The 27,512-nt window shown below is 42.4% G+C and overlaps 9 protein-coding genes across 9 annotated transcripts; 5 read left to right on the forward strand and 4 right to left on the reverse strand.

Annotated features, from left to right (window-relative positions):
• Positions 1-986: 986 nt before the first annotated feature.
• Positions 987-3,758, reverse strand: BDB00DRAFT_791459 (P-loop containing nucleoside triphosphate hydrolase protein; the record flags this gene model as incomplete). The annotated part of the gene is made up of 12 exons (XM_053121040.1): positions 987-1,031; positions 1,129-1,220; positions 1,328-1,696; positions 1,841-2,096; positions 2,188-2,212; positions 2,300-2,394; positions 2,485-2,612; positions 2,749-2,947; positions 3,038-3,136; positions 3,198-3,398; positions 3,500-3,606; positions 3,725-3,758. 12 exons carry the CDS (start codon positions 3,756-3,758, stop codon positions 987-989), a joined length of 1,650 nt encoding a protein of 549 aa, XP_052975205.1.
• A 776-nt stretch (positions 3,759-4,534) lies between these two features.
• Positions 4,535-6,812, reverse strand: BDB00DRAFT_845868 (uncharacterized protein). The gene is made up of 4 exons (XM_053125112.1): positions 6,450-6,812; positions 6,345-6,369; positions 5,737-6,237; positions 4,535-5,632 (listed from the first exon to the last, which is right to left on the reverse strand). Exons 1-4 carry the CDS (start codon positions 6,657-6,659, stop codon positions 4,725-4,727), a joined length of 1,644 nt encoding a protein of 547 aa, XP_052975206.1. The 5' UTR covers positions 6,660-6,812; the 3' UTR covers positions 4,535-4,724.
• A 968-nt stretch (positions 6,813-7,780) lies between these two features.
• On the reverse strand, positions 7,781-9,947 carry BDB00DRAFT_845873 (heterokaryon incompatibility protein-domain-containing protein). Its single transcript, XM_053125113.1, has 2 exons — positions 9,617-9,947; positions 7,781-9,528 (listed from the first exon to the last, which is right to left on the reverse strand). The coding sequence occupies exon 2, from the start codon at positions 9,497-9,499 to the stop codon at positions 7,877-7,879; it is 1,623 nt and encodes a 540-aa protein (XP_052975207.1). The 5' UTR covers positions 9,500-9,528; positions 9,617-9,947; the 3' UTR covers positions 7,781-7,876.
• Positions 9,948-10,709: 762 nt separating this feature from the next.
• BDB00DRAFT_876910 (uncharacterized protein) lies at positions 10,710-11,989 on the forward strand (the record flags this gene model as incomplete). The annotated part of the gene is made up of 7 exons (XM_053127537.1): positions 10,710-10,742; positions 10,805-10,897; positions 10,981-11,340; positions 11,419-11,501; positions 11,587-11,617; positions 11,688-11,789; positions 11,894-11,989. The coding sequence occupies 7 exons, from the start codon at positions 10,710-10,712 to the stop codon at positions 11,987-11,989; spliced, it is 798 nt and encodes a 265-aa protein (XP_052975208.1).
• Positions 11,990-12,213: 224 nt separating this feature from the next.
• BDB00DRAFT_771584 (translocation protein Sec62-domain-containing protein) lies at positions 12,214-13,164 on the reverse strand (the record flags this gene model as incomplete). The annotated part of the gene is made up of 2 exons (XM_053119975.1): positions 12,214-12,890; positions 13,002-13,164. The coding sequence occupies 2 exons, from the start codon at positions 13,162-13,164 to the stop codon at positions 12,214-12,216; spliced, it is 840 nt and encodes a 279-aa protein (XP_052975209.1).
• A 2,690-nt stretch (positions 13,165-15,854) lies between these two features.
• On the forward strand, positions 15,855-18,563 carry BDB00DRAFT_922162 (uncharacterized protein; the record flags this gene model as incomplete). The annotated part of the gene is made up of 2 exons (XM_053128757.1): positions 15,855-15,857; positions 16,414-18,563. 2 exons carry the CDS (start codon positions 15,855-15,857, stop codon positions 18,202-18,204), a joined length of 1,794 nt encoding a protein of 597 aa, XP_052975210.1. The 3' UTR covers positions 18,205-18,563.
• A 217-nt stretch (positions 18,564-18,780) lies between these two features.
• BDB00DRAFT_845882 (uncharacterized protein) lies at positions 18,781-19,934 on the forward strand. Its single transcript, XM_053125114.1, has one exon. It carries the CDS (start codon positions 19,066-19,068, stop codon positions 19,777-19,779), a length of 714 nt encoding a protein of 237 aa, XP_052975211.1. The 5' UTR covers positions 18,781-19,065; the 3' UTR covers positions 19,780-19,934.
• Positions 19,935-22,478: 2,544 nt separating this feature from the next.
• Positions 22,479-25,370, forward strand: BDB00DRAFT_644379 (uncharacterized protein). Its single transcript, XM_053118141.1, has 11 exons — positions 22,479-22,728; positions 22,897-22,980; positions 23,097-23,232; positions 23,314-23,414; positions 23,498-23,622; positions 23,696-23,763; positions 23,870-24,158; positions 24,221-24,387; positions 24,466-24,578; positions 24,648-24,856; positions 24,926-25,370. Exons 1-11 carry the CDS (start codon positions 22,582-22,584, stop codon positions 25,122-25,124), a joined length of 1,638 nt encoding a protein of 545 aa, XP_052975212.1. The 5' UTR covers positions 22,479-22,581; the 3' UTR covers positions 25,125-25,370.
• Positions 25,371-25,525: 155 nt separating this feature from the next.
• Positions 25,526-26,683, forward strand: BDB00DRAFT_644320 (uncharacterized protein). Its single transcript, XM_053118140.1, has 5 exons — positions 25,526-25,834; positions 25,951-25,986; positions 26,094-26,221; positions 26,331-26,550; positions 26,635-26,683. The coding sequence occupies exons 1-4, from the start codon at positions 25,617-25,619 to the stop codon at positions 26,450-26,452; spliced, it is 504 nt and encodes a 167-aa protein (XP_052975213.1). The 5' UTR covers positions 25,526-25,616; the 3' UTR covers positions 26,453-26,550; positions 26,635-26,683.
• The last annotated feature ends 829 nt before the right edge of the window (positions 26,684-27,512 follow it).

The following is a 27,512-nucleotide window of genomic DNA, read 5'->3' on the forward strand; positions in this document are numbered from 1 at the left end:
CAATGACACTGTAAACCACAAAATCTGTCGGTTTCTATGTACTGTATGCAGTGCGATGTGTTAAGATAAGCTGTAGTCTCGGTGATGTGTATATTACTAGTAGGCACCGATAGGAAATGGATACAGACAGGAGAAGTATATAAAATTCATTGGCTGCGCTTGCCAAATGTAAAAGCTGGAACCCTGATAGCGAGGATCATGACCATTTATCCATGTACTCTTGCCAACACCTGCGGACGATTAATTTTTTCCTCCAAGGACCAATAGCGCCCGCTTGGACCATTTGCATTCGTGTGAGATTTGAACATAGAATTTGTCACAGTGAGCCAAAAAGGTGCATCCTTCTTTGAGAATACAAAAAGATTGAAACTGGAAATGTCAAGGTCGAATGTATATAACTTGACCTATAGCTTGCGTTGCTTTGATAAAAGAATTTGCGTGAACTTTTACGTATTAAATGGGGAGTGGCATGCTTAACAATGCTGGGTTACTTTCAACTATCCTGATTGAACGTTCTGTGGATAGTTATGTATATCATATTGTCATCCGCCTTCAAGATATACATATATTGCCATGGGGATATCGTGTTGGTAAGGGGTCGTCACGTCATTTTTATCGGATATCTTAATCGAAGCTATCTAATATGCGAGTAAAATTCAGGATCACCGGCTCTTTTCGTCAGCACGGAAGCAACCGAGTGTCTGTTGTGTTGGCGACGATCTGTACTAGTCCTACCGCTGAAACTGGCGCAAAATGTCGATCGCTGACTTGATATTTTTATACAATGCTTGATACACTCTCTGTGCAACCAGAGCTTTTTACAAAACGAGGCATTGTTGAAGATACAGTTTATTTTGTGTCACGCTAATTATGTAGTTATTAATGAACGGGGTACATGTGCGTAATGTATGTTTTAGGAGGTGGTTGCAGGTGGATAGAAGGAAAAACGAGCTGGAATGATGAAAATACATGAATACGCCACGGATCTATGCACGAAGCTTCTTTGCTGTGCCGATTCGACAAGAATTCACCTAGTAGAAAGAGAAAACAAGGAAAAAATCGTTTTAACTCACTGACACATACTGCTAGGTTCTCGACTAGTAGCTAATGCGAAAAGTTTCTCATTACCTTTGTCGCAAACCGTAAGGAACAGAGGGTTTCGCCGAAATGTTCATTTAGTGGCGAGATATTGACAAACATAAGTGTTTTGCTGTTGCCACCTATAATAAGAACATGACATCTCTTTGGTTACTCACAGTGATTCATTACCGTAACCTTTGCCTTCTCTGCAGCAGTAAGAAAAAGAGAAAAGAGCACGCTTTTTTACCTAGTGAATTCTGCAATAGATAGGTCAATTTTGAATTCCGGAAAGGTACATGACCACTACCATCCTTGTTATTGGCAAGGGCATGTATGACATCGCCAAGGCAACTGAGACTCTTGTTGATTGCCTGGGTTTCTCGTAACCGATCACCAGTTGATCCCGACAGTGCTAACCGTTCCGAACCAGCTAGGTCGATGAGATTCAGGACACCCGAGGATCGTTCGTTTGTGGTGGAGTTGCTTCCGGTTAATCGCAAAGTGAACACACTATGGCTACGAGATGAACGCTCGTTCAAATTGGTTGCACCGGTTGCTCGGTTGTGGCTGGCTTTTCGAAGCATCATATTCACTTTGGCGGGGGAGTCCAGGATTACTAAGTTATGTAGAGATAAAGTTAAAAATACTCATTTAATCTTTTAAGTGGGGCTTGGGGTAAGGGGAGGCAGAAGAAGCAAGGAAAGAGTTGTTGGATAGTCATAACGGAAAGTGGTTTCTCTTCTTCGTTTGTGCTTGTTACCTGTCGTCATATCAGTGACAATGGTTCTTCCGCTCTTTTCGTGTCTGATTTCATGCTTGATCTTGCCGTAGTTCGAAGTGTCGCCAAGCAAATCGTGCACGGTCTCGTTATATATCTCGAGGAATTGCCCTTCCATTGTATATTTCCATCCTCGTTCTCCGAGCTTTTGCGTTACTTCGTAGATTTGCTGTACAGCACGGGGTATCATACCAGCAGATTCGGTGTTTGGTCCCGAAGGCCCTTGCATCGTGTATGTCTACATATTCGAATTTTGATCGAATTAGTTATCAAAGAGAAAAGTATTTGGGTTGGTTTACCAAAATCCAAGTACTAGTTTCTTTTCTTACTTTGCCACTTCCGGTTTGCCCATAGCTATAGACAGATTCGAAGAAAACATCATATGAGTACTCTTGTGCTAACATAGAATAAAGCTACCACTGGTTGTTATATTACACTTACGCGAAAATACAAACATTATAGCCATCTAATGCAGACTGGACTAACTGTGAGATCTCCTCAAAGACTTCCTGCTGGTTTTTTTCTGGGGAAAATACCTAGGAAATTAAATGGTATTAAATACTTGAGTTTCATCATGAACAGCAAACCAGCGCCACAAAAAGCAAACCATCAGAATCAAATCATACTTGGTCAAAAACGAACGGATGGCTCTTATCCGTCTTCTTGCCAAGAGTACTCTGTAGCGTTTCGGTGAGCTCTATTTTCTCACCGTCTTCACCGTAATACTTGATTTGGGCTAGATGGCGGCTATCCTCTATTTTTCGTATTCCAGACATAAAAACCAGAATACAACATTTCCAAAGGTTTTGATCAGTACCCAGAAGCATTGCGTCACATACCACTTTCTTTTTTGAAGTTTCTAAAAGTTGCTCCACTATCGATATGTTTACCTGCTGTTGGAGGCCGCACTCTACAGAAGACGCGAATATTTCCTTTAAGTTCTTGTATAGCATTGTGCAAACTTCTTCGTGTTTTTTCTCCTCCCAGTAACTGCGTTTCGAGCTCTTTGGTAACAGCAATGGTATCATGGTTTTCTTTCTTCAGTTCATCGATGCGATGCTGACGTTCAATAAGTTTTTTATCCGTGAGCTAAGTAAAATACCGAAGCTTATCTTATTAGCGCAACCGTGTTCTAGATTTTGTTCAAGCGTATTACATGTAATTACGCAATGGCTATACCTCGCCAGTAGCTTTCAAGGTTGTCAGTTCCGCTTCCAATTCGATAAACGATGCCGAAGTGCGTGTGATGGTTTCCTGACAGTGATGAATATCACAGCACTATTAGTTTTCCATTTATTGCTGAGAAAAATTCCCCTGCTACTCATTTCTCGCTTATTACCTGAAGTGTAGAATTTTCAATCTGGCCAAGTTCAAATCGCTTCAGCGCGGATTGAGTTCGTTGCTGCATATTAGAGATCTCGTTCTGCATATCTGTTAGTTTGGAGTGCAGCGCATTGTTGTTTTCCTCCAAGGTTCGGTTTTGTTGCGTGTGTTCGAGTTTAAGCTTCTCAATCTCTTCACGATGAGTGCGATCTGCCACCTATTTGCATATAATTTGCAGTGTTAACATATATGTTCCAGCATGTGTAACCATCACCACGAACAATAGCTTTATCTCTTCCCACAAGGAAAAGCGCTCACCTGGCGCATTGTTTCAAGCTCGACAAGTCTTTGAGAAGCTTCGCGTGACTGAGTCGTCTTATCCGCGACTGTGTCTTCCAAGTTTTTAAAGTCGTTCGACAATTCGGCTACTAACCAAATTATCATGCACAATAGAAAATAAAGTTAATGATATTCTTTCTATTCGACGCGACTTTTCGACGCGAATAACAAGAGCAATTATCATGAGATCTGCTTGTTGCTTACTTCTTGACTGGTTCGCCTGGCGGTGTCCTTCCATGTCTGAAATTTTACCCTGAGTATGTTATTTTGTGCAGTGAGCAATTCAAAAGTACGCAAGATAAGGTACAGAAATGAGAAATAAAATATAAAATATAGAAGTGATTCAACTAAATTCTTTGTCAACGCATACTCTGAAATCCCACGCAGGACGTTTCGCTTGTTGTGTGTTGGTTGTTGATGATCCATTGGTAAAACGACGGACGTTGCCTGTTGAAGTTCCTGCGTCAACGCGAGGCCTTGTCGATCGTGGTGAGTCTTTGTCAGTGCTTTTACGCTTGTTTGTTTGCATTGCAGAAGGCTTTCGAATGTTGTTATTGGCGATTGAGAGTGGCTTCTTGGTTGTTGTTGTTGTTGTTGCGGCTGATGCTGATGTTGTAGTGGAAGTCTTTGCCGATTTCACGGGAATGGAGCTTCTTTTACGATTGGGCTGATTCTGTTGGTTTTTTTAGTAAAAAGAAGTAATAAAGGAGAAAAAGCGTGTTAAACAAAGCTATCGTTGGTTACTTTTTTTTGTGAGTAGTAAATAATATACCTCCAGAGCTGGTTTCATTGTTATCCAAAATAAAAATATCACACTTGCACGCAAAAAAGCAACAGAGAAACGCGATCTGGTTTCCCCTTCTATTGCTCTATAGGCGGCGTTCTAATTGATAGTAGTTCTACCCAATCCTATGGTTTGCTCACGCGCCTCCACAAAGAAAGAGAGTTTGCGCGTAGAGTGTAAGTACATGTTGTACGGCACTAATAGCAGCGTAACCAGGCGTTAAATTCGGGCACAAATGTTTTGTTTCAGGTATGTATTTTATATATGCAGTTTCTTGAGGACGGACTGTTGACAGGGACAAATATACAAAGTGAGGAAGAAATAATGTAGGAAGGCGGGCGTGGAGGAAGAATTGTTGTAACAAATCAATATTATTACTAGTGAAAATAGGGTGCAGATGTATGTGTGTGTGTGCGAGACTCAGGCATCGTTGGAAGTGACTGCAGTTTTCCATGGAACTTGCAATGGTACGCCTTCCACTGCTGCAATTCCTTCTGTTACAACCTTTTCAGCACTTGCGACACACCCTTCCAAGAGCGGAATGCCAGGCCAGCAATATGAGCCGACAAACCAGATCCCACTATTTCCTTGACACCGGCCTAGCTGCAATGATGCTGTGTTGCGGTCATCTTTAGGAGAAAACAGTCCATCGAATATAGCCTTTTTTGATGTCAACGTAACCGTGGCACGCTCAAACCAAGCCTTGGATAAAATCTTGTCTGCTAATGGAGACACGCAAGGGTTGGTCGTCTGCATGTATATCAGATTATCCTTTGCTTTCAAGATATGATTGTCGTGTGTCATTGTCAAGATATGCGTTGTCATGGTGGTATCGTGTGGATAAGGGATCGTCACGTCATTTTTTTCTGATAGTTGAACCGAGCTATCCAAGGACGCGAAGTTCAAGGATCGCCAGCTCTTTTGATCGGATGGAAGCAGCCGAGTGTCTGTGTGATTGACGACAACTGACTTGTCGTACCGGAACTGACCCAAAATGTCGCTGGCTAATCCGATGTCTTTGTACAGCGTTTGGTCAGCCTCCGTACAACAGGCCTTTTCTTGAGCAGATAGTAGTTGCGACCGGCATTGTTCAAGAATTTTGAGTGCTTGATTGCCTTGTGTTGCAAAGATAACGTGATGGAACTGGTAAATTCTGCCGGATGCATCTTGCAGTTCAAGTTTATAGCCAGGCACACTGCTTGGCTTGATGGATACAATACAGGTCTGAAGGTGGATGTGTTGTAGAGGCGATGCTAGTTTTTGGACGATGTTACGCACGCCTCCCGAGACGACATATGACTCCTGAAATAATCCCATTGCCATGTACTCTTTAACGAACAAACCATATTAGTCATTACCTTTCAACCCTCCCTCCTTCCCACACCCCGTACTTCAAATATGCCCCACCCCTTGAATCAGAACACGGACATACCAAGAACATCGACTGCCGGATAATCCAACATGGACTTCCATGAGTTTGTGCACACTGCTGCGAATAGAGGAACGAAGATATCGTGCACGAAATAAGGGTGAAAATGATGTCGCCGGAACCAATCGCCCAATGTCATGCGACTCACAATGTGTTCGCGATCCCGTAAATGTCCACGATGGTGTAACCATAACGCCATTCCCATAAGCCAGAGATAGGATATGGACACAACGTAGAGTTTCCAGCATGTCTGATAAATATCGTATATATACTCGCCAAAAGTCGTTGCCCGAGATTCGGGCGATTCTAAGCTTCCGATTGTCCGAGATCCGCTGTAGCTTAACTGGGACTGATTGAGGGTCTTGTAAGTCGCTTGATCGGTCGCAATGCAGAGTGGTTCGTTTATGTTGGGAGCTTGGATACGGTACCACCCAAAACTGAACTTGGCTGGGATAAAGGATATATCCAAGTGTTGGTACAGTCGAAACAAGTGGGAGTAATAACCTGTTTTTTGTTTTGTTGTAGTCGTTATTATTATGGCAGTAACAGAATGATGTTTTTGTAGCGGTTTGTTTGTTACATGTTATGTTTGCACAGAATCAATTTTTTACCTGACATGAACGAGCGCATAGGTACCTAAACTTCATGTTGTTGGTTAGACATATCAGTAAAACCTACTCCACACCTCTTTCTTACAAAGATCCAGTTTTCCTTACATCTACCCGGAACTTGTCGTCCTCCCTGGATCCCACTGATATCGAAGCCGCATCCATGCCGAGCTTTTCGCCCTTTTCAAAGACATGCGGCTCAAAGTGCTCATTGTGCGATAAAAGATAGGCAGAAGTCAATCCTGCCAAGCCGGATCCAATCACTGCGACTTTGACAAGTGTTTGTTTTTCATCATTATCGTCCCGGGCAAGAACCATATTTTATGGTTAATCTGTTTTTGTGTCTGTGTCTGTGTCTCGTCTCGAGAAGAAGGAAGGACCAGCGGAAAGCAGGTACGACTACCCAGATGCCTTTTATAATCGCAGGTCCTCCTGATTTTTTAATTACCGACTTGGATCAGAGGCGTACAAGAAGTTTGTACCGTTTCGGGAAGGAAATCACCGGTTGCTGTGTCCAGGGTCCTTCTTCGTTCTCAGTATATTAAACACACTGTCACCTCTTTTCTCATCATCTATACCCCAGAATCGGCTTATACTTGCCGTTTTGATGACTCTTCAGCGTTGTTCTATAGAATACGTAGTCGTGTGATTTGCTTGGCACAAAGTGTTGAGCAAAATAGCTAGACTTGGTGCTCCACAACGCTTACGTATTATCTTTCTGAGCAACACCCCGTTTCCTGGTTTCGCAAGAGGTTGATGGTAATACATTTATTGTGGAATGTAAGCTTTGCGCACGATCCCTGCACTATAAGATATCATTTTGATCCGAAACGTCACCACTATCGTTAGTACGCTTCGTTTTAGAAGACGCATATATATTTTGCTCCATTAACTTATGGGCCAGAATCGATGATTTAATATCGGGCCTCTTCTGTCGTTTCATTTTTGGTAAGACTTCGTAAGACCGACACACCCCAAGAGCATGTGTATTCTTAACAGAAATCAACATGATAAATTTGGGGCGAGCGCTCAGCAAAAAAAAACAAGTGCCGATGCTGTGCATACATATCACGCATATGTACATACGTATTTTAAACCTGGAATATCATTGATCACTATGCACTTTGAAAGAGTATCTTTCAGTAAAAAACCTTCTCCTTGACTTGCAAATTCTCCACTACCTTAAGATTATCGTAAGCGCCTGGTCCCTACTAAGAAACAATACATAACGCAACCGTCGCGTTATAAAAACTTATATCTACGACATCTGATGGCCTACGAAATTCCCAATCGATAATCATTCGACGTCTCTATAGTGTTGCTATATAAAGCTCCTTACATTATATAAATGTAAGAAGCCACCGTTATGTGCCTCCAAACATCAGAAAATTGGTCATCCAAAAAACATTGCTAGTTAAAATATGGGCGAATGCGTTTTTGTCACCTGCTCTAAATGAGAATTAACATCTATTATGCACTTTATTGTTACAATATAACCTTGATTAACAACAATATTGATTCCGCCCATTCTTCTTCTATACAATCACAAAAGATCCGTTTTGTGTCTGGTCCGTAAAATCACTCAAGCTTGCGTGCTTTTGAAAATAGTACTTGCGGCAACGAAGGTATAAAACACCAATCGACCTATAGGTTGGTGTTTCTTTTGTATCACCATCAGCACCACTAGCGTCTTGCTGTAGTCGAACAACTGGAAAGATCCGTGTACTTCGACTGTCAGTCGATTTGAATGGTATGTCGAGAATGATGCATTCGCTACAATCACTTTCGTCCTCTTCCGTCAACGACAAGAACGAGAGAGGATGGTCGCTTCCGGGAGCAATCTCACGAGCCATCATCCCGCGTCTCATCTCTTCATGTTCAGGCTTGTCTGAAGACAGCTCGTCTATATAATGCGTGAACTTGAAACCTCCATCGTTCATATAACGGGATAGCTCCTCTTTGGTCAGTGGGAACTGGCGCGGTGTCACGGGAAGGTAGTTGCAGTTAATGATATTCAATCTGTGCTTTGCCGGATCGGTAGTTCTATCGACAGTGACAATATCGGACGGGTTCTCGACGAGTGTATATGCCTTATTGCGGATATGAATGCCTGAGATACCTGTCCAGGAAGGGAGATCATAGTAATCGCAAATGGTATTGTTATAGTCGCTCCGTGGTTTTCCAAAGCATAGAATGGATAAGTCTTTTTCGAGAAGATTGCTGTAAAAGCAGCTTAAGACGTGCAAGATTGGAAGATCATAGTTCACTTCCACCTCGATGAGATCGGCAAATATGTTTGCAAGAGCATAAGCTCTATCGTGTTCTTTGGCAGTGTTGCGTGTGTGAGCGTGGCGTAAAACCATGTTGGCCGTGGGAGGCTCGGTTAGAAACAATTCAAACAAATCTTCGATCGTCCCCATATGTGCAGAAAGTGCCATGCCGCCAAAGAAGATGCGCGTTGATAGCCACAAGTGTGCGTTCCTGCCAACAAACACAATTTGTCTTGACATGATGGCTTCCTCAAGTGTCCACATGCGTTTGTACCACTGCGAGTCGCAAATGGCATGGAGGCAATTTTCAATGGTGTTGCGCTCTTTGAACTTTTCGTCATTGATCACATGTCGTAGGTTCAAAATACCGCTAGTCCAGCTAACTTCTTTCACCCCTTCCGGAACCGACATTTCAGGAATCATGGCAACAGCGAATTTCCCGCTACGATAAATTTGGTGCATCCGTTCGATCTCGGAATGTTTGGCCACCTTGTCGTTTTGATCAATACACATCTTGTCGTACCAGATATAATTGATTTCAAAATCCTTGCATAATTGCTGGACAAGCTGCTCGAATTTGACATGCTGTATCTCGTGTTCGAAAAATGATGCGCCTTCACTCGGTTTGTATATAAGTTGGTGATGTCCATTGTCAACGCATTCGTACTCTCCGTCCTCGCCTTGAACAAGATCGCCCGAGTAATTCCAAGAGTATGACAAAGTACAGTAACCATCTACAGCGTCGGTTCCTGGAACACGCTGCATGTCGGATGTACGGACAAGCCAGGTAGGTCGAAAGCCCTCGCTGTCCTCGTCAGCGGATAGATTAGTCCATGGTTTGCCGTCCATAAGGAGCGATATCTGACCGCTTACATATGTCATGTACATCGTTGACTAGCAAAAGGCTCTCTATAAAAGTTAGTATGTATGCAATGCACGTAATAAGTAAGTCTCTACATCTTGGACTCACTTTGTATAAGGTTGCTTCTATCGATGATATATTAGCAGTCAAAAGCGATACTGAAAAAAGAGTCAATACAACACCCGTTTATAAACAGTTTCCTCCTTTTTGTGCAATATAAAAGTTGGTTGAGTTTGCTTGTCGTGTGATACCATGCACATATGTATGCTTGTGGTCTTGAAAGCCACAGACGATCAATCTCGTGTTCCAATACCAAATCAGTCCAAAGAAGTTATCGGGCTTAGCGTACAAGATCCCTAATTGAGACATAATCGTACAAAAGGACATCAATCAGAATAAAACGGATCACACTCCTATTCTGGTACCATACAGAAATCCCTAAAGCTACGCGCTTCTAATAACAAAGAAGCTAGTAAAAAGTTATCTCTATCAAGATGTCAAGCTATTATACAGTAGTTTGGAATTGTTAAAATTCTCTTTCAATTGAAGAATTACAAAAAAGCAGAGGTACTGATGGAGTTTTAAGTATGTGTGTGCTCTGCTGAACGCGGCGTAAGCATTGTACAAGACGTACATATATACTAATTAAGTAAACAGCGCCGAGTGTCTTTCATCTGTATTGCGTAGCAATGCTCAGGAGTACATAGACACACCGATGACTGCCAAAATAGACAATGCGTTGGTGTTGTTTGCACGAAGACAAAGAAAAAAGTACGTGCAGTTACTGATCCACTATAATAGACAGCAGAGAGTTTTTCGTTCGAAGAATGTAATTTTTTTAATACGATCACGATCTAGCTGCCATATTAAGTATTAGCTATGCAAAGGATCTTGCAATGGATTGATACCGACCGCGCAACCAATAACGATTGTAGTTATCAAGTAAAATAGCTGTACATATAATGTTGGTCCTGATTCTATAGTTTAATGCGATTCATTTATAGGTCGTCTCCTTTGGGAATAACTGGCAGTACTAATATGGAGCAATCACAAAGATTTATCATCTATCAAGTGGTTAGCTAATAAGTAAAATATAAGGCACACAGTGGTCCTGGTACTGGCAGCATTGTGAAGCTGGGTCGCTCCTTCCATTTGCGTCTTGACGTAAATCAATCAGCGCAGTTCCTCGTTTCTGTGTTCCTTGATACAAAAACACGATCGATTCACTTCTCACCGATGGACCTTAGCCAACTATTGACTCTTTTTAAGGTAATCATATAAACAGAAGTATAGAAATTGGTGCAATAAAGAAACGAACTGAAATTTTCTAGAGCCAAAAACAACCAGCAGAAGAAGAACAACAACAACAGCAAGAACAGCAGAACACGAATATTGCCAACTATCAAGATCCGATTGATGATCAAGTGAGTCAAATCGATTTTTTTTCAACTTATGGACTGAGCACCAATCTTATACCTACAAATGATTGCTTTTACATTTCCAAAAGGCTCGAAACGGAATTTCTGCTGCACCACTTTCATTACCACTAGTGGATTCGTCCATCAGTGTTCCTTCTGGTATGAACTTGGGAGCAATCGACCCTGCTCTTATTGCAGAAGTACGACAGGAGTTCTTATCCCAGCAAGCCCCAACACGAATGGATCCACATGACCATGATCAGCAGCAGCAGCAACAGCAGTTCCAGTATCAGGATCAGGAACAGGAACAGCAAACGGATACACTTGATTCACTCTTGGATTCTCTCCGGAGTGCTACAGAGATCACACCTCAGGTGTTGGTTGGATTAGGACGGATGTGTAAAGAAACGGAACTATTAGATGTACTACGAGAGTGTCAACAGATACAGGTAACTTAATGATAAATGTATATGCTCAGAAGTAAGGACTACAGAGTGCGTGGGTAATGTAATATGTCGTGTATATAGCATGACACCGAGCGAAACCTCAGTAGCAAACGACAAACAATAGAATCAAGACATCAAAAAGCGCGAGATGCACTATTTGCACAGTAAGTGAAGAAATGTTGCTTTCTCGGTTCAGCCTTGGTCCCAGCAGAATTGAAGTAGTCATGAATTAAATTATATATTATTTAGAGAATTGGTAGGAGGAACACCAGATTATGAGGTACTGTTATCAGCTACACAAAGAAAAACGCGTTTTAAAAGGGGGGAGAACTGACTCAGTGCCCTCTTAGTCATTAGATCAGCAAACCCAGGCAGATCTCAGGAAAATGGATATGCATATCCTTCGAGAGATGGATAGTCAGCTACGATCACAGCAAGTGAAATTGGCAAAGGTAACGGAATATATAGAAAAATATGCTTTGTTTGGGTTATATTAGATGTTCTTTGCAGGTTGTGTTGGGGAGTGGGGAGTTGTTTCTCACTCTACTGTTAATAGTTGAAAGTGCCGTTTTTCAAGCAGACGTTTGATCCTGCAGAAATCGAAATGCAACACAAGATCTTATCTATCCTGTTGAACATGGTGAATCAGTAAATTGCTGTTTGTTTCTTTCCCTCCCTCCCCTCTTGCACACCTCTTGCACAAGCTTTTTCGCCGATATCATCCCGTTCATCTATTATCCTTTGTCCAAACCAAAACAACCTAGCAGCCTGACTAAACACCCGATGCACATGTAAATATACGATACAATACATACATTAAAGCAATTTATAATATGCGATTTCGTAAATGATTTGTAGAAGGGGGAATGGTTTTGTTCAATCAGAGTTGGCGGCGGCACTCTCGGATGATGCTGTTGCTGCTGCAGCCTCTGGTGCCGGTGCTGGTGCTGCTGGTTCCTTTTCGCTGGTAGCCGATGGTGCAGACGATGTTGACGAGGAGGTGGGAGGAGCAGCAGCATTCTTGTCTTTTGGTTCATCCCAGCCCCAGAACGGAATAAAGCTGTCGACAATGCCGACATCTTCGAACAAGTTGGGGAAAATCCAGATACCGCGGGGAAGGACAATGATGGTGATGATGTACAGAATCAGTCGGATAATTGCAATGCCAAAGAATACGCCTAGAAGACCAAGGATACCGACACTGAGGTACCATACACCCAATCGCAATGTTTCTGGCCAAAGTGGGAACAGCACGGCTGCTAATACAACCGCTACTAAAGCCACAGCGCCCAAGTATAATTTCAGTTGCGAGCCTTCCCAGATCCACATGTAATACCCATCGTCTTTGAGTTCTTGTTGTGGGTTGGGCTGCAGTACACGTGCAGAGCCTTTACCACCAATAGGATCGCCACGGTTCACTCGTAAAATGAAGCCATATTTGCCCATATCATTCATCACCTTGAGCGCGTCTTCACGAGTTGCCACTGCTTCACGATCTTTTGGGATCACTTTGGCGAATTCCTCCTTTAACAATGCGTTGAGGCCGCCTTTGCCTAAGTGACACAATTGACGACTCCAATTGATGAGCTGTCTCAATCCTTGCACCCTACCCATCCTTCCTTGCTTGTTTTTGTTGCACTTTCTAGTAAACAAAGAGAACTTACCTTTGAAATATTCGACACGCTTTCCGTTAAAGACGCCCTGCCGCAATTTCAAGCCGGATTTCTTTGTGTCTCGTAAAAAGTCGGCAGTCGCTTTGTAGAAAGGAGGTGCCGTTTTAGCATCGGCGATTCGAATTGTTTGCTGCGGTCCGTGTGAGTGACTCATTTTTTTTCAAAAAAAAAAAATAAACGAAAGAGAAAGGTTGATGTGCCTGTGGCAGATGGAAAAGAGAGGTAAAAATAAAAACGAGCTCTTTTCTTTTCTTGGGTCCGTGGACCTTACTCCCTATGATCCGGGTTGAAAAACAGCCAATCAGCGTAAGCCAATGCATATTTTTCAGCTGATAAGTCGCGTCAGCTTTTGCTAATAATAACTATGCTTTTTATTTTGGTAAGTATCTGATAGTACCGGCCTTCAGTCTTATATACCTGTCCGAGCTTATTTGATCAATCAAATACTTATTTCGAGTGCACGCGATCCCCAATCCTTGTAGAAAAAGGTACAGAAGTGTCAAAAAATTTTAATAACTGGAAGCGTTGTAGTACAAATAAGTATTTTAAAAGAAAGGCGAACTTTTCTCCAAGTTCTTAATGTTGGTGAAACCAGTTTGCTACTCTGCAATGCAGCTTGCAGATATTTCAGTATTAATTAATTAACGAAGCCACCGTTCTATCATTGTTATTGCCAGTGCATTATGTAACCTGGAACGACTGATTTGCATCGGTGGCTAGCATTAGCAACCGTCAGTACTTCAATGAAGATGAAGTAGGCTCTAGAATAATCAGCAGAGTACGACGACAGCACTACGTATCAAGGGAACCAAATACCTGTGTACATGAAATGATATCCATGATAAAAGATGCTTCTAATAACATGGTAATGTTGCGGCGGATGTAAAAGGACAGCGTTTTTGGTAGCTGTGATGGATATGTAGGAAAAAGGACTAGGCATGGAAGAATATACATATAAATTCAATGTTATCATAGAAAGAATAGATAATATTGAGGGAAACAATGAACAACAAGTAATAATATCGTGTATCATACCATAACGACGTTACAGTATTACACTTGTCGGTAGTATCTACTACAGAGTTTTAATGTCTAATTGACGCAGCAGCGCCGCCATCATCATTATAACTACCTGCTCTGTCTATGATATCGATAACATTCTTGTCCACAATTGCTGCACGTAGAAAATCTACTGTCTCGCTTATGTTGACAACACCCTTGCAATTCCAACTCCTTTACTACCTTTGTTTTCGGCATGCAACAGCAGATAATTAAATTTACCGTACACGTGTGAGACTAGACGTGCGGATATCTGTTCTCCTGTATATTTCGCTTCTGCTTTGCGTACACCAGTGAGACAGAGACCGGCCATCATCTTTGTAACGTGCTCATACCTGCTTTTGTTTTCGTGAATCAACAGCAAGAGCAGCTCTTGTTTTTATAATGTCTAGCCAAAACATGATGAATGTGCTGTCTGGGACTGCTGACATATACAGTAACATCTTGGTTTGCGAAAACGTAAGGTGCACACGCTAAATCGATAAGATGTTCTCAAACCATTGGTAACACTTATTAGATCGTGATGCTTTTGCAAAAAAAAAAAAACCAATGCCACGACATAGATAACGAAGTTATATACAGTGTCATATAATAGCAGCATGCGAAGGATAATACAGTATCTGATCAAAAGCAAAACTTATACAGTACTACATACATATTTCTTATACATTCTTCTTCAGATGACAGGATTCTAAAGTGAAAATTCTCATCAGGCTCAGAACAAGATACAGAATTAGAACAAGAAAAGTATAGCTTACTTCTGGCAATACTCCAGAAATAATTCTATTTACCAAAGGCACTAGGAGAGTAATATATAGCAGGTTGAATAAGTAAAATGTATATCTTACTGTATGTAGACGAAAAAAGGGAAATGGACGGAAAAGAAAAATGGTTGATTAAATTATTAGAAAAAACGAAGATTGCTCATGTCCAATCTTTGCCAAAAGTAGGCGCTCTCAAGTATATTCGGATATATATTACATTTTATGATATGTCAGTGTTGATAGTGATAAGCGAGCTTTATTAACACATCAACAATCAATAACGGATAGTTTAACGAGAAGCAAAGAAAAGGAAAGCAAAGTGTGGATATTATTACGGTTATTAGTATGCTAAGATAGCGATGCAAGCGAGTATTACGATAAGCCGTATTCTAAATTATTCCTTGGTTAAGCTCTTTAACACATTGTTATGACTTAGCATGGTCTGTATCTCGTCTCTCAGTGCTGTTGCCGATATTATTCCTTTTAGATTTTCTTTGTTTCGGATCTTCCTTCTCGACACTTCTCTCTCCTTTTGCCGTCTATTACGATTATCTCGATTGATCGGGCGAAAACAGTAGCAGGCATTGGTTTTCATACAAAGAAATATGTATTAAGACTTGATAAATAGTTTAACTGGAATTGTATTATCAAACTTTCCATTTTGTGGAACTCACTCAAGGAGATCTGGTATGTATTGTTTAAGTAGGCTTCAGATACACACGTATGCAATAAGTGTATACTAATGATGGTCAGCAATGATATTTCTGTCGTTAATAATATGTTTGTCTGCTATGAGATTTATAGTTCTTCCCTATCGTGCAATGTATGGTATGGTATATACAACAGCTGACGATAACTCTTCTACTTCTTGGATTGTCTATATACTTGTTATGCGCGTGCAGTGTGTGGGGGGTGAGGAAAGCAGAAAGAGGAATATTTCTTTGTCAAACTATTTTATCTTATGGCGCCACGTGCCCCGTGATCTGCGCACAGCTGCGCAAAGGATAAAACATATGTGATAATGGTAAGTTGACAACACATTTGCATACCTGTTGTCATGAATGCAAAAAGCATAGACTATCATTGATAGGAACACCATGCCCCTCACCCCCTAAATTTTTTCTCAGGGGGTTGCTTGATGGAAGGTCTGAGGTAGAAATATGACGACAAGGACCGGAGATCAGACAATACCAGTTAGAGATGGAAGCATGTCAGTTGGAATAAGGATAATTCTTATTATTACACAGCACTTTTGATAACGATGATGGTTGTCGGCGGGAATTTCTCGAAAGAATGTCCCTGCCAGAAGGAAAAGAGAGAAAATAGAAGAAATACAGATTTGTGTATTGTGTGCGATTTTGCAAAGTGGCCCAACATCCAGTCTGGTGAGAAATTCCTCACTCGGTAGTCGCAAATACAACAGCAAACCCATTCCCAGCAATCGCTTTAAATATAAGATGATCTTCGTAGCTTTAATGACTATTGTCCTCTCTATTATCCTCTATAGCATCTCTTCCATCCACAACACTCTCCTGTCGTCGGATATACCCTAGCTACTACCTATCAACAACTACTGCTAGTACCCTTACCTTTCATTACAAATCACATCCCTGTATATCATGCGCTTTACCCTTACCGCCATCGCAACGGCCGCTTTGCTCGCCCAAGTTAATGCTCAATCATCATCTGCTTCCGCTTCGGCTTCTTCTGCTGCAGCTCCCATGTCGTCAGCTTCCGCCAGCGGCATCTATGGTGCATCCGTAAGCGCTGTTAGACAAGCCGCCTCGTCGGCTTCAGCCTCTTCTGCTGCCGCATCATCCGCCTCAGCATCCGTCCACATGAACGAGCGTCGCGACATTATTGACTTTTTCGAGAACTTGATCTTTGGCGACGAGGATAAGGAAGTCGAGGCTAGCAGCAGTGCTTTCGTCCCCGTTGCTTCGTCGAGCGCTGCCGTCCCCGTTGCTTCGTCGAGTGCAGCCGTCCCCGCCGCATCCGTCTCAGCTCCTTCGATGCAGAAGCGCGCAAACGATGCCGAATACAGCCAATTCTTGGCTGATGTCTCTGCTGGTATCAACTCTGCTAGCTCTGCTATCATGCAATCTGCCTCGTCCATGTACAAAATGCCTGCCTCCGCTTCTGTTCCTGCTGTGAGCGTTTCAGCTTCTGAGGCTCCTGCTGCTGCTTCATCCTCAGCTTTCTATAAGCGTCAAGAACCATCTTCCGCATCTGCCTCGTTCTCTGCTGCTTCGTCTGGTGCTTCATCTGCCGCTGCTCCCTCATCCGCTGTATACAAGGCTGCTGAGGTATCTTCCGCATCTGCTTCGGCCTCTGTTTCCAGCGCTCCATCATCCGCTATGTACAAGCGTCAAGAACCCTCGTCCGCATCCGCCTCGTTCTCTGCTGCTTCATCTGGCGCTCCCTCATCCGCTGTATACAAGGCTGCTGAGGCATCCTCCGCATCCGCCTCGGCCTCTGCTTCCAGCGCTCCATCATCCGCTATGTACAAGCGTCAAGAGCCCTCGTCCGCATCCGCCTCGTTCTCTGCTGCTTCGTCTGGTGCTTCATCTGCTGCCGCTTCCTCCTCTGCTGTCTACAAGGCTGCTGAGGTATCTTCCGCATCTGCTTCGGCCTCTGTTTCCAGCGCTCCATCATCCGCTATGTACAAGCGTCAAGAACCCTCATCTGCATCTGCCTCGTTCTCTGCTGCTTCGTCTGGTGCTTCATCTGCTGCCGCTTCCTCCTCTGCTGTCTACAAGGCTGCTGAGGCATCTTCCGCATCTGCTTCGGCCTCTATTTCTAGTGCTCCATCATCCGCTATGTACAAGCGTCAAGAACCTTCGTCCGCATCTGCCTCGTTCTCTGCTGCTTCGTCTGGTGCTTCATCTGCTGCCGCTTCCTCCTCTGCTGTCTACAAGGCTGCTGAGGCATCTTCCGCATCTGCTTCGGCCTCTGTTTCTAGTGCTCCATCATCCGCTATGTACAAGCGTCAAGAGCCCTCGTCCGCATCTGCCTCGTTCTCTGCTGCTTCATCTGGCGCTCCCTCATCCGCTGTATACAAGGCTGCCCAGGCTTCCTCTGCTTCAGCTTCATCGGCTGCCGCTCGCATGTCTGTCTCTGCTCCCATGTCTGTCTCTGCTCCCATGTCTGCCTCCGCTCCCATGTCTGCTTCGACGGCCGCTGTCCGCAAAGCATCAGGCTCTGCTTCTGCTGCTGCCCGCCAATCTGGTTATCCCGTCGTCATTGTAGAGGAACAGGTTTTGGTTGGTGATGAAAGTCTCTTTGCTGACGGTCAGGCTGAACAGTACTGGGTTGGTGACGATTATGCCGAGAAGGAATACAAGGGCTTTGGCTGGAAGAACTACCAATAAGTCCCCCGCTTATCTAAAGTTACTCCATATTTTACTTTTTTTTTCTTCCTAAAATGACATTTTCAATTCACCACACACAAGAAAATTACAAGGCTATCTACTACTAATTTTTTCATTTTGTAACCTTTTTTTACCTCTTGAATAATCTCAACAGCAATTTCAAAAAGTCTTCTAGTACACTTGTAAATTTTTGCTCTTTTTCTATTTGGTTTTTTTTCCTTTCAAATTCTATTTTCTTTTCGGGTTTTTACTTAATAAAACGTTCCATTTTGTTCCAAGCACAAGCTATAAAAACTATTACCAGCAAGCTATGAAAATTTATATGAAGCCAAGCGCAGTTGAGCTAAGAAAGTGGTAATAATCTCTTGGTCAAAAGATTCAAGTGATAAACAAGAGCATGATATTCCTCACTTTATAGCAACATGCTGGTTCCTGAAATTATAAGCTGATTTTTTGTGTTCTATATCGTTTAGCGAATTCAGCTTAATTTTCACGTGAGTGACATAAGACCAGACGTCTCCGAGTATGGTAGTATTTGTGTTACGGGTCATATAAATAAACTTTTGGCGAAAGACTCTCCATATCTCAAATTCAACATCATCTTCTTTTCATCATAACCATGGTAGCACTCTGGCACATAGAAACAGCTTTTATTCTGTGGTTTGGTTGCACGATTGTTAAAAGGGCAACGTCTCCATTGACACCAAGTGCTTAATCTTCCTTTTGGTGTGACAGTAGAAAAGTATCTTCCTAAACGAGTATATAAAGTATTACCCTTCGATCCTTGAAATATAAGTCCATGTTTGCATCCTTCTTTCTCCCTTCTTTTGACTCTCTCCCCACCTTCTTTAATAAAAACAAATGGACACACATGTGGTTACCCCGCAGCATCAGCTAGGGCCTATCAGCGACGAGCAACAGCAACAAGTACCAGCACCAACCAAAGACGCTCTCGCTCCTCTGACCGATGAAGACATGTGGAAAGACATAGCCTCCATAAGCAGCCATTCTGATACAACGATAACAAGCGCTTCCTCAACAAACTCCTCGTTGACCTCTTCAAACAGCAAACCTCTACCTCCACCTCTCAATGAAGAATTACCGCCATCCAAACGCCAACTGATTGCTGGCCACCTGCGGTCCATCATCATTGCCTTTCTCCGATGGGCAAGCAAGGGCAACAATTGGGCCCTGATCATTAACCTGTTGCACCACCTGTGGGGTGCACGCAAACTCGTCTTTAACAAAAAGTACTATTACCGAACACTCAAAGAAACACAGCCTATTGCTCGTGATGCCGTGCATGCTTCCGTCGGTGCTATGCATCTCACTTTTGCAACTTTGACCGGACTCGCAATGAAGCATCGCCGACTGTCAACCGACCGATCCACACTGTTGGTATTGACCTTGGCCGCCATTGGCCAAGCCTGGGCTTATGCTGTAGCCTTTTGGAATTCTGGAGCCAAGTACACGATCCGTGGATTGCGGCACTCGGGGGCTCTTGATGCAGTTGTATTTGCTGTTTCTAGTATAGCATTTTCCAAAACCGTACGGCGTTCAGGGCGATTATTATAAATTTAAAAAGAGGTACCAACTTGTCTTATCCTAACCCATTCTTTCTCCCTTTTACCTAAACCCATCCCTCGCTCTCTCTCTCTCTCTTTCCTCTCTCCCGCGTTGTTTTTCATTGCTCCTTTTAAACATACAACAAACCATCATCATCCTATAGTCTACGAGTATTGTTTTTACATCATTTTACCTTTACATTTGCAAAGCTAAATATACCCTCCTTCACATGCGAAGAAAAAAATATCAACTGTGTAGCATGCATAGTTTCAGATGATGGTTTTTCAGCTGCAACAAGTAGATTTTTATCATGACCACCGTTTACATATAGCTCACAAAAGATAAACAAAGAAGGGCTGTAGTAGTGGTGACATTAGAAGAAGTTTGTACCTGGTGATGGCCACAGGAAAAAAGACAACCATTGATACATCACTGTAAACTGGCAACAGTGGATAGCAGCTCTATTCCACACATATTGGTTTGGAAAAACGTGTATATCATATTACTATATGGTATGTAATAAAACTACATAGAAAAGCTTAAAAAACTATTAACACGCAAAATATTAAGCAAAAAAGCGGTTAAGCGATATCATGTACAGCTGTATATATCTTTTGGCTGAATTACACAGCGCATTACTTGCAGAAATGGAAATAATCATGCAAGCCGGAATTCATTCCGCATAAAGTGTGTTACTGGACGTATTTTAATATCACAGCCAAGTAAACTGGATACATCTTGTAACTGGTTTATTGATAATGATGTTTTTGTGCATTATATCAGTTAGCAAATTTTAAATATTCGAGGGTATGTATAAATGTGGTAAATGCTATTTTACGCAGTAGCAAGTGACATGGCTAATATTCCAGTAGCTGTGGCAAATGCAAAAATAACGAGTGACGCTTCGACAATAAGGACGAGGGACGGGATGGATTCAGTGCGGTAGCCACTGTCACTTCTGCTGCTGCCGGTCCTGCTGCTGCCACCACCTCCGCCACCACCACCGCCACCGCCACCGCCACCACTTCGACCGCAACACATTGTTGTTAGAGGGAACAGGTATAGATGATTTTGGAGTGTAAGTCAAGTAGATTGTATAGAATAAAGCAATTGTAGGAGGCCTGAACTGTTGAGTTAGACTCGTTGTTCTAGCAAGTTAAGAGTATTTATACTTTTTCTCGCAAAGATAAATTGTGTTGCCAACGACAACGGACTCGTAAACATGAAAAAAGAACAATGACACCTATGTTACCCCACATATAATCGTATTGTCTTTGACATATAAAGGTGTGTGCTTGTTGTCAACTGGGGATATCTATGATTTAGTGTACTGTATAATGTCGTTATTAGCGATATGTTGGCAATTGATCTTAAGCGAAAATATTTCTTTTATTATAATAATCGCATTTTAGTTTACTCAATCATAACTGATACCATGACATGTTTATGTTCGTTTTTCTTATTCTTTTCTTTTTTAACACACGTAGATTCGTCCCGGCGTATAATAACCTTTGTACGCGAGTCTCTAGAAAAGCAAGGTGACGAGCAAGCTGGTTTTGCCGGCTTCTGCTGGGTGGCAAAGGCAAAAAACAGTTGAACGAAACGAAAAACAACAGCGGGAAAGGCAAACGCTAAATTCTCCTGGCATATGTATAATATAGTATATTATAAGACTTGCTGTTCAAGTGACAGAAGAAGGTCCTTCCTTTGCTGGCTCCGCTCTTATCCATCTTATGCTGTCGAAGTCAAGGACGCTGAAGCCGCTACTTCACCCATCTTGGCTATTCCTACCATGGATGAACCTGATATGATATATAACAGTCTATCTGCTTAGTATGATGATATCACTTATATAAACCACCGTATCCTCCATTTCTTTTCTGACTGAGTATATGAGCGTATTATCAAAGAAATCATTGGTGCCAAGTGCAAGCATTACCGATTTGGTGATATGTCTATTACTACTGAATATCAGTAACCATCATAGCATCGTTCAAAATTTGGGCATTTTGAACATAATACCAATGTTTCTTGTTCGAAAAGTTCTCTGTGCTGCTCGTGGGGACTTGAGAGTATCAAGAAGCGAGCAAGTGAAGCTCTCATTTATGAATTCTTAGAGCAAGTCCAGCGGACTCGCCTAAGGAACTTGTAAAATCAAAAGAGGTATCGTCGGACACATTGTCTGTCAAAGTTGACAGACTTTGATAGACTCGCTAAAGATTTTTCTTGTGAGTCAGCTATTGCTGATAGCAATAGCGGACCGCTGTAAAATTTGACTCACCAAAAAGAATAATTGGGATAGCGAGTGGTGAAAAATGTGTGTACAGCTTGATATGTAGCCTTCCTTTGTATAGAATACCTTGGTATCTTTTCTCTGTGAATAGTTTGAAAATAAACTATGTTATAGTAAACTCAACCATACAAAAAGCGAGCCTGCTGAGCAAAGTCAGCAAATATCGTAGACCGAATATGCGAAAACAAACATTATACATATTTATTAGAAGGAATTGATGTCCTTTGCTGTAGGATGCAGTATCTTATGACAGCGAACGAGCTTCCCTTCTTGGAATAAAATATCAGTATGGTAGCCCATGTATGTTAACGTGCAGGTGAATAGCGAACCATGCCTCCAAATTGGGCTGTCACGAGAGCAAACCTCATGCCGCCCACGAAAGATTCGGGCAAGAAAGAGAATAACGCGGTCGGCCTTTCGATCCCGAAAATCAAAGCAAAACGCGCCTTTTCCTTTACACGTTATCCTGACCTCTTTTTTTTTGTCCTCCTTTTTCAACGCGGTCCACCATAAAAACAATGCGAGATAGTTACAATGTTCGCATATTAGGCCAGTCGCTTTATGATAAAGTCGCTTCAAGTCGCGTACTAATGGTGGGTGCTGGCGGCATTGGTTGTGAACTTTTAAAGAATCTCGTCTTGTCAGGATTCAAGCACATTGAAATCGTAAGAGTTCCTTTTTTTTTGACAACGCCAAAACTAGTCTATACCCTTTTTTTATTGTGGTTATTTAGCTTGAACTTGGGTCTATTAAAACTACCTTTGCTCACACTATTAATAAGGAAATGAGGAATAACAGACAGTACTAACTAACCCCCCCCCCTCTATCCTTAGATTGATTTGGACACGATTGACATTTCCAACCTGAATCGACAGTTTCTGTTCCAAAAACAACACGTGAAAAAATCGAAAGCTCATGTAAGAGAGCATAGAGTTGGGCGTCGTCAGTGAGGATTTATTGGAGGAGGGGAGGGGTCCACTAAAAAGCAAGTTTTATCCTAATTGACATGCGAACACTATGCGATATGCAATAGGTAGCAAAAGAATCAGCACTCAGGTTCAATCCTTCTGTCGATATTGTGTCACATCAAGCAAACATCAAAGATCCACAGTTTAATGTCACTTGGTTCTCTCGGTTTACCATTGTCTTTAACGCGCTAGATAATTTGGGTTCGTAAAAATGAAAAGAAGGTGGTGGGTGGAAATTGCAAGTGAAAGGGTTTGCTAAGTCTATCTGTTTGATATCAATAGAGGCACGCCGACATGTCAACCAGATGTGCTTGTTCGCCAACATTCCCTTGGTTGAATCAGGCACAACGGGTTACCTTGGTCAAGCTTATGTCATTAGAAAGGTAAAAATTCCCCATTTATGAGTTAGGATGAGAGTGGGGGGCAGTACATACTGACAAGATTTCATTTTATGATGATTCTCTAGGATGTCACTGAATGCTTTGACTGTGAACCAAAACCGACGCCAACTACATACCCCGTTTGCACTATCCGCAGCACGCCTAGTCAACCTATACATTGCATTGTTTGGGCAAAAAGTTATCTATTCAGGTAAAATCATACGCAACTTATAGAGTAGCTGTACTTTCGAGAAATATTATAAGCTGATGTTTGTTTGTCATAGTCAACTGTTTGGTAACTCTGAAGAAGAGGATGAGGATTTGCAAGTCAAAGACTCCGACAAGGAAAATGGTATGGGACTATTAGCTTGGGTTGATTGCTACGACCTTTGCATGAAACGAACAAAGAAGGATAAAGTGACTTAAAAAAAGTATACGCATTGGCATGAATACATTAGCTCAAGAACTCGAAGCACTGGCACGGGAAACCGGGGAATTAAAGGCAATCAAAGCAGCCATGGGAACCGATGAATATGCCCAAAAGGTGTTTGACAAGGTGTTTACATCCGATATTGAGCGACTTTTGTCCATGAAAGAGATGTGGAAAACCAGAGAAAAACCGGTACCGCTTTCGTACAGCGCTATTGAAAAAGAGAGCCATAATGACTCGACTGAAACAGCCCAGAGTGGATTGAAGGACCAACGAGTATGGAATGTCAAGGAGTGTGTTGGGATGTTCAAAGACAGGTAACAATATATAGTATATATACGTGGTAAGTTTAAGGTTAATCAACTATAAATGTATATAGCATCGAGAGATTATCCACACGACTACTGGAGCTGAAAGAAAAGACCAGTGATGCCATCTTATCATTTGATAAAGATGACGATGATGCATTGGACTTCGTCACTGCCACAGCAAATCTTCGTGCACATATCTTTGGAATCCAGGAAAAGAGCAGATTTGAAGTAAAATGTAAGTGTGTAAACTAGATAGTAGAGCAGAATACATGGAAGAAATTGACGTCTTTCTTTTTTTTTCCCTCCAAATCAGCTATGGCGGGCAACATCATTCCTGCTATTGCAACCACCAATGCAATCATCGCTGGTATTGCTGTGATGAAAGGATTTGCTGTGCTCCGCGGTCATGTCGAGACAATCAAACGGGTAAGGGAATGTGTCTGACGTGGAAAAACAAAGAAGAAGGTTTTCTAAGTGGACGTGGTCCTTTTTTAGACATACTTGACAACAGTGGGCCGTCAGCGCCCGTTGCTTATGCTGGAAGATCCACCCAAACCGAATCCAGAGTGCAAGGTGTGCCAAACAGTGAGTGCAACAGTAACTGTTGACTTTGAGCGGGCCAAGTTGAGCGATCTTTTGGAGACGGCCATTGTCAAGGGTGCCAGTCTCGACGCTGAAGAAGTAACAATGATGAATGGAAACAAGTAAGACAATGAACGGTTGTATCTAAAAATATTTTTTTTTACAAAACACACTAAAGAAATGACGTGCAGGATTGTTTACGATGTCGATCTAGACGACAATCTGCAAACACTGCTGACGGATTTAGGCATACACGCGGGCACGATCCTTCGAGTGGCATCGGATGATGACGATGAAATTGACTTGGTGCTGCAGGGACTGTATGTATATATACAACCAGTTGTTTTTGATCATTATGGATTGCTTGCTAATACGACCACGCTATATTAGCGATGAGGAGAACATAGATGCTGCTGCTGCTGCTGCTGTGCCTGCTGTTCAGCTTGTCGGAGGACCTATTCAGAAGAGGGTGAAAAAGAAGGTGACACCCGCAGCGGGTGGTGAAAAGCGTCCACTGCCCGACGACGAGGGTGAACCAGTAGAAGCAAGCTCTAGCAAACGGTCGAAACTGGAACAACAGCAGCAAGTGGTGGTGATTGATGACGACGACACGATCGTGCTGGACTGAGCACAAGGAAAGAAAGAGAGAGAGAGAGACACGTGGCCACGCCTCACAGGAAAGAGCTTCTTTATGCAGCATGAGAAAGGATTAATTTCATTACTCACACCCATTGGACTCCCACACACGCACATTTATCATGTACACACACACACACCCGCTCCCTTTTCTTTCTCTTCTTTCTTTCCTCTGCCTTTACTGCCTCTTCTCTCTTCCCCCAAATCCTCTCCCTCCTCTGTTTTCTATCCATTAAAAAAGCATAAATGATTGGCATCCAACTCCATAACAAACGAATCCGTGACGAAGAAGAGGAAGGTCGACGCAAACTCAAGCGACGTTCAAGCGCCCATTCGGCACAGACACCCGTCCATGATTTCACACTGAAAGCATACATAAATCAGCATGATATTGTAGACTTGCAGCTGTCCCAAATTCTTGTCGATTTCCAGTGTGTCGTATTGTTTTGCTACGCGCATGATTTGTGAGTTTCTTTTTCTCTCTCTCTCTTGTCCACATACTGAATACACGCACAGACACGCAAGAAAGTTTTTTAAACGTAGACTCTTTATTTTTTTTCTTATATAAATGTCATATAAGCACACCACAAGCACAACAAGATCTCCGGTTGATTGAGTATGTTCCACTGACAACTTGCAATCTTGGAAATTGCGCGCAAGCTGAAACAAAACTAGATTTGCGATCGGAATTGGATCTGCTAAACATGGGCATACTTTTATTAGAGAATGTGTAGAGACTTTGATAAATTTACAAGCAGCACCGCTGGCCATGTCAACGGACCACCCGCACGTCCACCGTGCGTTTGCCAATTTCCCTTCGGGATTACAGTTCACGCCGAGGTTTCCGATGGGTAAACATGGCCGAATTCCCACCCCACATATATACACACACTCACACACTCTCTCTCACATAAGCTACACCAACACAGCGGCCACATAACTAAACTGGTTCGTCATTAGTGTCAGACAGTGTCCGCTTGGTGTCGAGCCACTTGGGAATCCTCGACCATGAGCAAGGCTGCGCAAAACGGTATATACAAGTGATGAAAAGCAGCAGATCAAAGGGACTCAAATGTGATTAAATAGGTCAGTGTTCATCATTGATTCGTTGCGAAACGTACACCACACCATTCATTTGCAAGAACACGAAGCTCTTCCTATGGAGACCATCATTACCAAGGTAAAACGTCCTTTCCCCCCCTATAACTAGCATGGTGCCTATGGGAAAAAACAACAACAACAACATCACTAAATTACCGGACAGGCTGCTCTGTTGTCAAATACGATGCTGAAGTCAGAGGCAGCCTACATTAGTTAGGTGCGCACATCTGTTTCATTACAAAGAACCTCGTTACCTCTTTCGCTCTTTCTGTTATAAAATGCTCATCTTCTACCGATCCAACACCGACAAAAAGCACATACCCACGATTACCCTAGCCGTTGTGCAACATTCCACTTTTCATGCATCACACTTGTACCACCTCAACTTTACCATTGCGTAATACAACTTCTCAGTCTTTGCGTACTGCTTTTTCCCAATACTATAATGCGTGCTGTGTGGGAGATAGACGACGTGGCTTTTTGTGTATTGGGCTATTATTACCGTGCTTGAGGGTCTACAACATACAACTTGTGTATATTTTTATATATATGGCTGCTTTACAGATATGTTATGGATACAAAGAATGGTCGTGGGATATCACATATGAATATGAGAAGAAGAGGGCACTATTAAACGTGAGGCGAATATCTATCAACGCGCACTGTCGTGGCTATGCATTTTGGCTTTTAATTGTCCTTCTGCTCGTCAAGTTCATTATCCCATTTGTTTGGGAATCATCCGGGGCTGACAAGAGAATAGCTTGTTGATACCAACTTTCCCTCAGTTGAAATACTAGTACATAAGAGTGCTGTCGACTTGAGCTAGAGGCAGTGGTCTTTGGGTTCTTCCAAAAGATACAAATTGCCGTCTGTTGTCTTTCGGACACCTGAAACGGTCTTCCAAGACTCTGTGAGGTCTCAAAAGGCACAAACGATCATCTGAAATGTTTGGATGTTGATTTTCAAACACGATATATTTGCAATATATAACAGGCCTTTTCTATCCAGCGATCTGTACGCTTGGCTATGATGATCTTGAAA

This window comes from Zychaea mexicana, assembly GCF_025766255.1.
Source record: "Zychaea mexicana strain RSA 1403 chromosome Unknown BDB00scaffold_98, whole genome shotgun sequence".
NCBI lineage: Eukaryota > Fungi > Mucoromycota > Mucoromycetes > Mucorales > Lichtheimiaceae > Zychaea > Zychaea mexicana.

What these genes read in the sequence shown, in the direction of transcription:
- BDB00DRAFT_644320 (XM_053118140.1), top strand. Translation starts at nt 25,617, where the DNA reads ATGATTGGCATCCAACTCCATAACAAACGAATCCGTGACGAAGAAGAG. An exon ending in TTTTGCTACGCGCATGATTT is followed by an intron (nt 25,835 to 25,950) that starts GTGAGTTTCTTT and finishes ATGTCATATAAG; the next exon opens with CACACCACAAGCACAACAAG. An exon ending in CAAGATCTCCGGTTGATTGA is followed by an intron (nt 25,987 to 26,093) that starts GTATGTTCCACT and finishes TACTTTTATTAG; the next exon opens with AGAATGTGTAGAGACTTTGA.
- BDB00DRAFT_644379 (XM_053118141.1), top strand. Translation starts at nt 22,582, where the DNA reads ATGCGAGATAGTTACAATGTTCGCATATTAGGCCAGTCGCTTTATGAT. An exon ending in GATTCAAGCACATTGAAATC is followed by an intron (nt 22,729 to 22,896) that starts GTAAGAGTTCCT and finishes CTCTATCCTTAG; the next exon opens with ATTGATTTGGACACGATTGA. An exon ending in ATGTCGAGACAATCAAACGG is followed by an intron (nt 24,579 to 24,647) that starts GTAAGGGAATGT and finishes GTCCTTTTTTAG; the next exon opens with ACATACTTGACAACAGTGGG.
- BDB00DRAFT_845882 (XM_053125114.1), top strand. Translation starts at nt 19,066, where the DNA reads ATGGACACACATGTGGTTACCCCGCAGCATCAGCTAGGGCCTATCAGC.
- BDB00DRAFT_845873 (XM_053125113.1), bottom strand. Translation starts at nt 9,499, where the DNA reads ATGTACATGACATATGTAAGCGGTCAGATATCGCTCCTTATGGACGGC.
- BDB00DRAFT_845868 (XM_053125112.1), bottom strand. Translation starts at nt 6,659, where the DNA reads ATGGTTCTTGCCCGGGACGATAATGATGAAAAACAAACACTTGTCAAA. An exon ending in ACGACAAGTTCCGGGTAGAT is followed by an intron (nt 6,370 to 6,449) that starts GTAAGGAAAACT and finishes CATGAAGTTTAG; the next exon opens with GTACCTATGCGCTCGTTCAT. An exon ending in TATGCGCTCGTTCATGTCAG is followed by an intron (nt 6,238 to 6,344) that starts GTAAAAAATTGA and finishes AACAAAAAACAG; the next exon opens with GTTATTACTCCCACTTGTTT.